Source organism: Tupaia chinensis, unplaced genomic scaffold (assembly GCF_000334495.1).
Source record: "Tupaia chinensis unplaced genomic scaffold, TupChi_1.0 Scaffold149501_1, whole genome shotgun sequence".
NCBI classification, from domain to species: Eukaryota; Metazoa; Chordata; class Mammalia; order Scandentia; family Tupaiidae; genus Tupaia; species Tupaia belangeri.
The window spans coordinates 4,254,687-4,265,220 of NW_006209345.1; the positions used below are offsets into that span (position 1 = coordinate 4,254,687).

General features: G+C 52.5%; 1 protein-coding gene across 1 annotated transcript; it reads right to left on the reverse strand.

Annotated features, from left to right (window-relative positions):
• Positions 1-809: 809 nt before the first annotated feature.
• RAB1B (RAB1B, member RAS oncogene family) lies at positions 810-10,527 on the reverse strand. The gene is made up of 6 exons (XM_027769398.1): positions 10,443-10,527; positions 8,522-8,594; positions 8,140-8,235; positions 7,934-8,029; positions 2,306-2,437; positions 810-2,214 (listed from the first exon to the last, which is right to left on the reverse strand). The coding sequence occupies exons 1-6, from the start codon at positions 10,454-10,456 to the stop codon at positions 2,020-2,022; spliced, it is 606 nt and encodes a 201-aa protein (XP_027625199.1). The 5' UTR covers positions 10,457-10,527; the 3' UTR covers positions 810-2,019.
• Between the last annotated feature and the right edge of the window lie 7 nt (positions 10,528-10,534).

The following is a 10,534-nucleotide window of genomic DNA, read 5'->3' on the forward strand; positions in this document are numbered from 1 at the left end:
CCCCCCCCCCCCCCAGCGGGCGAAGCGGGCGGGGCGGAGCCGGGGGCGGGGCTGCCGTGCGAGCGGCCCTGGGCGGGGCTGGGTCTCCCTGCGCCCCTCCGCCCGCCTCACCCGGCCCGGCCGGGGCTCCACCAGTGCCCCATTAGCACACGGTCGTGCGCCCTCAGGAACACAGAAATGGTCACTTATCTTTGGTACCTTCCGCTCCCCACTCCCGTCACATAACTAGCTCGGCACAGCCACATTTGGTCCACTTGGATGGCACACACCCCTAACCCCACACACCCTATCCCCACATATGCATCTCACTCAAGTGCCGGAGACAGGAGACCGGACCTAGAAACCTGAACTGCGACGCATTCTGGCGAAGTGGTCAGACACCTAGTGTGAAGCCAGAGCAAAGGTGGGATAAGGGGCTGAAGATGGGGTAGCACGGAAGGGTTGCAGGCCAGGTGCAATAGGGTACACTTGCAGACCCCCCTGGCTCTTGGCTCTGGCTGATGCCCAACTCCACATCTTGGGCATGTGCCTGGGTGAACACTGGCAGTGGCTCACTAGGTATTTGTAGATGGCTGCCTGCCTTCCTCCCTGACAGAACCGTGCTGGGTCCTTGGGGACAGGCCACAGAAGCACAAGCAGCCAGCTCTCCTGGCCCCCCAGTAAGTGGGTCAAGGGCTTTTACCAGCAACCTTAGGTCACACAGCCCAAACCAGCTCCCTACTGTACCCCCCCCCCAAGTCCAAGGCTCCAGTTTTATCTCCAATCTCAAGGAAAGGCTCAGGCCACAGACCACACTCAGCCACCACAACTTCCTTGCAAAAACCCTCGGCTCACCCGAGGGCCAGTGGAAATTTATTGATTTTTTTTGTCCATCTTTCCCCCAAGTGGCTTTTCCTTGCAAAATGCCTGACATAACACCAGAGGGGAACATGGGAATGGAGGGCACCCTGAGGGTTAGCCCAGGGACTTAAATACAAGCTGGAGGGCAGGGGATGAGTAGGACAGGCAAGAGACAGCACAAGGGACATGGCTTCTTAGGTAGAGACCAAAGGTTGGTTTTTCTGCAGGAAGAAGCAGTGCCAGAGGGCAGGGGGCTAGGATCCTGGGTAGGGAGGAGTGAGCAGAGGCCCCTGACCCTGGGTTGCACCCACATTCCTCACAGGAGGAGCGGCAGAGGATGAGGTTCTGTCCTCTTAGGCTCCAAGGGATGGAAGGGTGGATAAGCCAGATGTGCTGCCTCAGGGAATAGGTGTTGGCAGAGTGAGGGTTAAGGCTGGGGCCTGGCCTCTGGCACGGTGGGCCTTCCGCCTCCGCTTGCCACAGGGACAAAGGGGAACGGTGGGCAGGCAGCGCATGGGCCTAGCTCTGGCAGGGCAGGGGGTGGCAGGAGCAGGTTCCCTCTGGGCTAAAGACACAGGCCCAGTACAGCTGCCCGCCCACCTGCCCTAGACAAGCTCAGACCCCACCCCAGCTGGACGGCTCAAGCTGTGAGTGTGGGAGGGATGGGAGGGAAACAGAGAGGACAGAAGGGTGGGCTGCTGGGCCATGGCCCCCTGCCTGTCCTGAGGTCCTGGATCCCACAGCCATACTCCTGACTCCAGGTGCTGACTGTAGCCAGGGGCAGTAGGGGTCAGGAAGGCCCTCAGCTCTGGGAAGCAAGGAGACAAAGGGGAGGGAGAACCCAGTGCAGCATACATTGGGGGGAGGGAGGCAGACAGAGGAGCCCTCGTTCCAAAGAAAGGGGTGTGGTGAGGCATCTTTTAAAGTTACCTAGAGGCAGCAGCAGAGCAAGCCCCAGCCCCGACCCCTGCCACAGGTCCTGGATGTCCTCTGTGGGGCCCTGACAGAACCTGGGCTCAGGGCAGCAGGCAGATGGGCCAGAGGGAGATGGGGGGCCCAGTACACCCCAAAGCCACAGACTCAAATGCCCCAGGAGAGGAAGTGGGAGGTACCTCCTGCCCCCTCTAGGGGCATCATCTGGAGAAGGCGACCCCTCCTGTCCCACCCCATGTGCCCCTCTTAGCAACAGCCACCACCGGTCGGCTTCACAGGGGTGCTGTCAATCTTGAGGTTGGCCCGTTCGCCCCCCGAGGCTGCCCCCGGCCCCATCCGCTTTTTGATTTCAGCAGCCATCGTCATGAAGGCCTGCTCAACATTGGTAGCATTCTTGGCACTCGTCTCCAGGAAGGGGATGCCCAGAGAGTCTGCAAATTCCTGACGAGGGGAAAGAGAGAACAGGGAGGGGAGTGGGGTGAGGGTCAGTGGGCCCCAGCCCACCCAGGGCAGCCAGCCCAGCCCTGCTCACCTTGGCTGTGGTGTTATCCACCACCTTCTTGGTGGTGAGGTCACTCTTGTTGCCTACCAGGAGCTTATTGACGTTCTCGCTGGCATAGCGATCAATCTCCTGCAGCCACTGTTTCACGTTGGCGTAGGATTCCTACAGGGGGCCAGGGTCGACAGTTATTTTGCTTCCAACTTCCACACCTACCCCTCACCTGGAGGATAAGGGCTTCTCTGAGGGGAAGAGAGTTATCCTGGGCCCAGGGACCCAGAGGAACCCCAAGTCACAAGTCTGGCTTTCCTTCCAACCTACCTTGTCTGGGACCCCAAAAGCCAGGCCCAGTATAGGCATGGCTGTCTACCCACAGCCCCAACACCTCCACAACTGCTCAGACCTGCTCCCTGCAGTTGTCTTGTTCCCTGAGACACTTACGGGGTCTAACTACATGTGAGCAGAGAATAGCACTGGAAGAGAAGCAGGCTGGAAAGGAAACAGGAATAGAGAGGGCAAGCTAGCAAGGACCACCAACTTCCCCACAGTGGCCTTAAAAACCCCTGTAAAGCCAGCGGGGGGCATGGTGGTTAAGGTGTTGTAATCCTACATGGCCAACTGCAGTTCAAGTCCTACATGTGGTGGCTTAAAACTCATGCCAAGCATGTATACGTGCATGCCCAAAATCCCAGGAGAAGAACGGAGAACCGACTGCGGTATGGCCATCTGCCAAGGGATGATTTCACACTTTCCCTCTCTCTCTCCAGGGACTTCACATATTCTACAACAAAAACCTTTAAGAAAAAAAAAATTCCCCAGCAGGTGGCGTGGTAGTTAAGGCAGCCAGAATCCACCTGGTTGACTCTATGGTTTGAGTCCAACACCCAGCTGCTTGAAAAACATGCCAGTCTCATGTGTGTACGTGCCCCAAAATCCTGAGAGGAAAATGAAGACAGGATCTGAGGGTAGCTATCCCCACTTGGGGTGATTTCTCACTTTCCCTCTCTTGCTGCTGAGTGCATTCACCCTATAGCAAAACTCTTAAAAATCCCTTTAAGTAAGTTTACAGTTTTGGAGACCAGTGGGAGGTAAAGGGACCTCACAGAGGAGAGCCTGGCCTTCTATGAAACAAGTATTCTGGGCACAGAGCCCAACGTTCATCCTACTTTTGGCATCAATGACCTTATCACTTAGCCTCAGACTTTCCCAGCAACCTTCCACCGAGACAAGAGACAGAACTTTAGGAGAATGTTCAAGCTAGAGCCACTTTTTCTTCTTAGGAGACAAAGGCCTGCTGAAAATACACTGGGCTCAAAGAGGGAACTCTTACCTGAGCCTGCCCTAAGGCATTCTGAAGACAGTGAAGAAATATACCAAAACATACACAGTGGCAAGATGGGACAAGATGGGGTGCCCCAGGACACCTCTGCCTGGGGAGCCTACAGCTGACCTCTTAAGTCTGCAGGCACAAACTGCTTCGTGAAGAAGGGCTATCAGATCAGAAGGGGAGGGGCATGGTGTCCCTGGGAGTGAGGAGAAGTAGGATGTTGTTGGCATGCAGGCCCTAAGCAGCAGAGAAGAAGGGCAGGGTCTTGGCTTGGCTAAGTCTTGGACAGCCAGGAGCAAGTGAAGGTCTTGTTAGGCAGGAGCAACAGGATCACACCTATGTTTAAGAAAGTCGTGGGGCCAGCAGGTAGCATGGTGGTTAAGGCCCTGGACTCCTATATGCCCAACAGTGGCTCAAATCCCAGATCTGGTGGCTTCCTTTCTCTCTCTCTCTCTCTCTGATGAGGATATATACCCTATAGCAAATAAATTATAAATAAAATTAAAAACAAAAAACAAAAAACAAAACAGGGACCAGCAGCTGGCATAATGGCTATGTTGCTGGACTCCCATGTAGTCAACTGCAGTTCGAGTCCCAGACCCAGTGGCTTAAACTCATGCTGGGCATGTGTGCGTGCGTGCCCAAGATCCTGAGAGGAGAATGGAGGAGAAGGGATTGTGGTGTGGCCATCCCCCCCGGGGGGGTGATTTATTGCTTTCTGTCTCTGTCTTTCTGGTGAGTGCACACGCCCTATAGCAAAAACCTCACAACAAAACAAAACAGTCCTAGTAGGATTGCAGAGGCAGACTGATTGGCAAGAAAAGGCAGGCCACTGAGAGGTGGTTGAAATAGCTACGGGAAGAGAAGATGTGCCTGAGTCAGGGAGTGAGGCAGGGAAGCAAACAGGATTTAGAGTCAGACCACCCTGGGTGAAGCCCTGGCCTAGGTATTTACTGTGTGACTATATTCATGTCATCTGACCTGAGTCTGTCCTCATTTTTATAAAATAGTACCTCCTGGCAGGGCTCTTGTAAACATGAGGGAATGAATGCAGGCCTCTATCATAATAAGTGCTCAATTAGCAAGAGCTGCTATTATCCTCATCACTGCTATTATTATGAAGCGACAGATTGAGAGAGATGATAGGGAGAGAACAGAGGGGACTTGAGATTGATGGGACAAGGCGGAAGTATTTTCTGGTCAGGATGACAGGAACTGTTAGAAAAATGGGGATGCGAATTAGCTGATGGCGTAGTGCTTAAGGCAGCTGGAAACCATACGGCTGACTGCGCAGTTTGAGTCCCAGGCCTGGTGGCTTGAAAACCACACTGGGTGTGTGTGCATGCATGGACAAAATTCCTAGAGGAGAATGGAGGAGAAGGGACTGTGGTGTAGCCGTCCCCCTAGGGAGTGATTTCCCACTTTCTCTCTCCCTCTCTTTATGGTAAACACATAAGCACCCATTGTAAAACTTGAAAAAAAAAAAAAAAAAGGACCAGCAGTTAGCATAATGGCTATGTCGCTGGACTCCCACGTAGTTGACTGCAGTTCGAGTCCCGGACCCAGTGGCTTAAACTCACGCCGGGCGCATGTGCGTGCATGCCCAAGATCCTGAGAGGAGAATGGAGAAGGGATTGCGGCATGGCCATCCCCCCTGGGGGGTGATTTCTTGCTTTCTGTCTCTCTGTCTCTCTCTGGCTTTCTGGCGAGTGCACGCGCCCTATAGCAAAAACCTCTCCAAAAGAAAAAAAAGAGAGAGACAAAGAGAGAGAAATGAGGAAGGGATTGCAGCATGGTTATGCCCTGTGGAGGGTGCTTTCTCACTTTCTTTGTTCTCTTTCTCCCTGTCTCTCTCTGGTGAGCACACGTCCCCTCTAGTTAATTTTCTCTTAAACATGGGGATGTAGGAGTTGGTTTGGGGAGAGAGGGTAAAGCCAGTGCTAGACATTTGAGTTCTGCAAGATAGTCTAGGGTTCAGGAGAGACTATCTGAGGGCAAGTTACTGAACACTTCTCCAAGTGTTTCCTTACACAGTCTCTACCATTTAGTTCACAGGGTACAACTGTGAAGACTAGAATTTAGAAGTTTTTGTTGTTAGGTTTTGCCATGGTGCGAGTGCTCACAGGAGAGAGACAAAGACAGAGAGTGGGGGAAAGTGAGAAATCACCCCCCCCGGGGGATGGCCACAATGCAATTCCTTTTCCTTCATTGTCCTCTTGGGACTTTCAGTACACATGCACATGCGCCTAGTGTGTTTTTCAAGCTGCCAGGTCCAGGGCTCAAACTGTGCAGCTGGTCATGTGGGATCCAGCACCTTAACTACCACATCATCTGCTAGCCTGTGAAGACTAGACTTTTCTAACTACAGACACAAAGTGCCAGCCCAGACATGGACAGAGTAGGGGAGCCACAGTATGACCTGTTTAGATACAGAAGTCCCAGAACCCAAGACAGAAGCCAAACCTTGACAGCAGTTGGAACTGTGCAGGGAAAGTAAGGAGAAAGAGTGGGTCAGAGTTAGGATGCATAAAATATGGTATTGTGAGGGCAATACAGAATGAACCAGTAAAGACACCAAAGACACCAAATCAAATGCAGCAGGAGGTAGGGGAGTTTGGGATTATAAACTTTTCAAGAAGAAAGAAGAAAGTTAAAAGCCAAGAGAAGGGTCAGCGGGTGGCATGGTGGTTACAGCTATGAATTCCACATGGCTGACTGCAGAGTTTGAGTCCTGGGCCCAGCAGCTTAATAAACCCCCTGGGTACATGTGTGTGTGTGTGTGTGTGTGTGCATGCCTAAAATCCTGAAAGGACAGAGAAATGGAGAAGGGATTGCAGCATGGCCAGGCTCCATGGGGAAAGTTTTCTCACTTTCCCTCTCTCTGTCTCTTGCCAGAAAGCACATGTGCCCTCTGGCAAGTTGAAAATAAATAAATAAATAAATAAATAAATAAATAAATAAAGAGGGAGAGAGAGATTTCCTGTCATACCTTAATCATCTCACATATTGAGAATACTTTTTTAAAAAGCCAGAAGTCAGTCAGGACAAGGGCTGAAATGAGGTCACTGAATTTGGCAGCTAGGAGACTCCTGATGACCTCTGCATGAGGGGCACAAAGTTTACCCGCAGCCTGTTGTCCAGAGCAGGGAAGATGGGCAGGGGGATCACAAGTCATCGTGAGCTAGAGTCCAGCTGCCCTTCAGAGCAGGGACTCTTCCATGTCCGCAGGGCATGGCCTCCATGAAGCAACACGGTTTGGCAGAAAAGCGAAGCAGGTGCAATCAGCAGACGAGGCTTTCTGCCACTGCCACTGATGTAGTTGGAGGACTCTCCACAAGTTGCTTCACTATCCTGAACCCAATGCCTCGTCTCTAAGATGGGACTATAACACAGACCTCTGATAAACATCAAAAGCATTTTAGGGGGGAACCAGCAGTTAGCGTAATGGCTATGTCACTGGATTCCCACGTAGTCGACCACAGTTCGTGTCCCGGACCTGGTGGCTTAAAACTCACGCCGGGCGCGTGTGCGTGCGTGCCCAAGATCCCGAGAGGAGAATGGAGGAGAAGGGATTGCGGCGTGACCATCCCCCCTGGGGGGTGATTTCTCGCTTTCTGTCTCTATGTCTCTCTCTGTCTGTCTGGCGAGCGCACGCGCCCTACAGTGAAAATCTCTCCAAAAAAAAAAAGCATTTTAGGGCCAGATGTGGCACACAACCATCCTGAGCAGACCAGGCGTGCAAGCTCACGTGTGCCCATGATTTAAGTGGACTGGAAGTAGATCAGTGGCATGGGGAGTCTGCTAGGGATGCCTTTCTCTCTCGATCATGAATTAATTTTTTTACATTAAAAATTTAAAATAATATAAAAAGCTATTTGAAGGATGTGACACATTATGTAAACTATAAGATATGGTGGGACTCTTTCAGGCTCCCAGAACTTTGCTCACATTGGGCCCAGAGTTCAGGGCCCCCTTATTTCCTAGACTAAGGGCCTTGAATTGCCCCCGACCATGTCTTCACACAGGAAGCCACAGCCTACAACAGTGGCCAAACAGCTGCTTAACCCACAAAACACAGATACATGGAAGGTCTAGAATAAGGTAGCAAGTTTGACAGTTGAGGGGAGGAGAGGTATGAGGCCTGGTTCTGCCAAGACACTACTGTAGGTAGGACCTTGGAAAGAGTCATTTCTGTGGCAATTTCCCTCCTTACGAAATGATTCTAAGTACAGTCTCCTTTCCAGGAAGTCCCAGGGCAAAAGGATGGGAAGAGGGAAGAGACATAAGAGACAAAGCCTTAAGGCAAAGCGGAAGATGGTGGTCCAGGATATTACCTGATCAGTGACGTCATACACCACGATGATGCCATGAGCCCCCCGGTAATAGCTGGAAGTGATAGTCCGAAACCGTTCCTGACCAGCTGTATCCCACTAGAAACAGCAGGGAGAAGTGCAGATCAGCTCTGGGCTCTATATTCAGAGCCCCTCCCCTCCAAAGTGGATGTCTCTATACTAGGGGTTTTGGGAAGAGAGACACTCACAATCTGAAGTTTAATGGTTTTGCCATCCAGCTCAATGGTTCGGATCTTGAAGTCCACCCCAATAGTGCTGATGTAGCTCTCTGTATATGTGTCATCCTGCAAGTTCAGGGGACAGTGAAATAGCTTGAGTGAATAGGCTCAGGCCCAAATGGAAAGCTTTCCTCCTGCTCCCTGCCCCAGGTGGGCTCCTAACTGCTACGCCTCAGCCATCACTGTCCCACTTTCTCAGTCTGGTGCCCTGTTCAGTCAGATGTTGCTCGTGGGTCCTGCAACTTTGTCCTTCGTTCCCAGATCATGCAACTACTGTACTCTGGATCATTCCTTCTCCCCCCAACTACCAGCCAGGACCCCAGATCGACGGAATGGGAAGCTTCTTACTCACAGCAAACCGCAGGAGCAGGCAGGACTTGCCTACGCCCGAGTCACCAATCAAAAGCAGCTTAAACAGGTAGTCACTGGAGAGAGAGGATGGGAAGGTGTGAAGGAAGGCAGGGAGCCCACCTGCCACCATCCTAAAGTCACAATCACAGCTCCCCACACACATACACCACACACACACCATGAGGCATACCTCAGTTTAGGATACTATTGTGCTCACTAGATCCTCCCACCAGTCCCGGGTCTGGGAAAGCCAGCCTTTCTCCCCAATAACACAGCTAGACCAAAGGGCTCTCAGCTTACAGGGAAGAAATACAAAACACAGAGAGGGGCATGACTTACCAAGGATCACCATCAGGTGACAGAGTTGAGTATCCTACCCTGATTTCTAACAGACTCCATGGTTCGGTCAGTAGGGAACCCCACTACATGCCCTGTGGTGTGCCTGGCCTGGCAGGGGAGGTCCCAGAAGTGGAAGCTAGGGCCCAGCCTGTAACCTATTAAGTGAAGATAGTAGCTATGTAAAGAGCATAGAGGGACCAGTAGGTGGCGTGGTGGTTAAGGGCGCTGGATTCCTCTATGGTCGGCTGTGGTTTGAGTCCTGGATCTGGTAGCTTGCTTTCTCACTTTCTCTCTCTCTCACTCACTCTGTCCCTCTCTGATCAAATTTAAATAAGTAAATAAGTAAATATATAAATAAAATAAAATAATTATTAAAAAATAAAGCCTGATAGAATGTTATCATTAAAAAGTGTCAGTAAGTGGCAATGATAACAGCACTTAATATTTATTGAGCTCCTACTTGTGACTGGCCCTGTGCAAAGTACTTCAAATGCATCATCTCATTCAGGCCTCACGAAAGTCCTGTGAGGTGAGTGCTGTTATTGCCAACTGGGGGAAACCAGAGGTCAGAGAAGGGAAGCGATTTGCCCTAAGCTGCACAGCTGATAACTTTTCTTGAAACCAGGTCTGTGAGACTCCAAAGTCTCTGTGAGAGTCTGCTGGTTCCCTTCTCCACTCTCCCTTCTAATCCAGTTAGAGCTTCACCCTTCCCCAAGGAAACCTGAGGCCTAGATCTGGAGGAGAAAAAGGAAGTGGGAGAGAGGAAGAAGATAACTGATACTTAGGGGGGAAACCAGAAGTCCAAGGCACGAGATGTGGGCCACCTACCCACCGTGGGAGTGCCCAAGAAGTGAGAAGAGTTTGAGGACTACAGAATCCTACTGAAAGGGGAAAGGAAATTCCACATTAATCTAAACTTCATCCGCAGCGTGACAGCGAGGGGAAGGGGTGTGACAGTGGCGCTGGGGGCTGAACGAAGATGGGGAGAGGGCGGAAAGGACAGACCGCCGGAAGCGACAGGCCGACGCGACCGAGGGACGCAACGGGGCAAGGTTGTAGCTCTGGAGCGGAGACCCGCAAGAGACAAGACCCCAAGGGGTGCTTCGGGGCCAGTGTCTAGACCGGCCCCACGAATCGGGCTCCAAGAGAAACGGACGGGCAGAGAGATTGACGGCCCGACCTAAAAGTGTCTGAACCGGAGACCAAAAACTACAGTGATGGGTTCCGAAGCGTCGGGACCGTAGTCAAGCAGCAGGTGGAGAAACTGACGCCCGGAGAGAACAGGGCTCTGGGGTCACCTGACCGATAAGGCTTGGTAGGGCTGGTGTCTCAGCTCCAAGTGCTGTCCTTCAGGGTGGCTGTCTCTGGGTGCCCAGTTCGAGGACTCGGGGTGCTGAGCCGGGGTCCCGGGGCCCCCAGGGGGGAGGGGCAGGACCCGGATGTGAGAGGGGGGTCAGCGGAAGAGGGACCCGGATGTGGGGGCGCCGCGCAGTCCTGACCCGGACCAGAGAACCCCGGTAAAGAGTACAGCCTCATACTCGGGATCGAGGCTGCGCTGGAAGGCGCGGGCGGGGCTCACTCACTATTCGGGGTTCATGGCGGCGGCGGCGGCCCGCTCGGTCGCTCCCAGTCGTCTCTGCTCCGCCTCCCGTTCCAAGATGGTAGCTGCTCCGCC

What these genes read in the sequence shown, in the direction of transcription:
- RAB1B (XM_027769398.1), bottom strand. An exon ending in GCCTGCTCCTGCGGTTTGCT is followed by an intron (nt 8,236 to 8,521) that starts GTGAGTAAGAAG and finishes CTGAACTTGCAG; the next exon opens with GATGACACATATACAGAGAG. An exon ending in TGGATAACACCACAGCCAAG is followed by an intron (nt 2,215 to 2,305) that starts GTGAGCAGGGCT and finishes TCCCCTCGTCAG; the next exon opens with GAATTTGCAGACTCTCTGGG.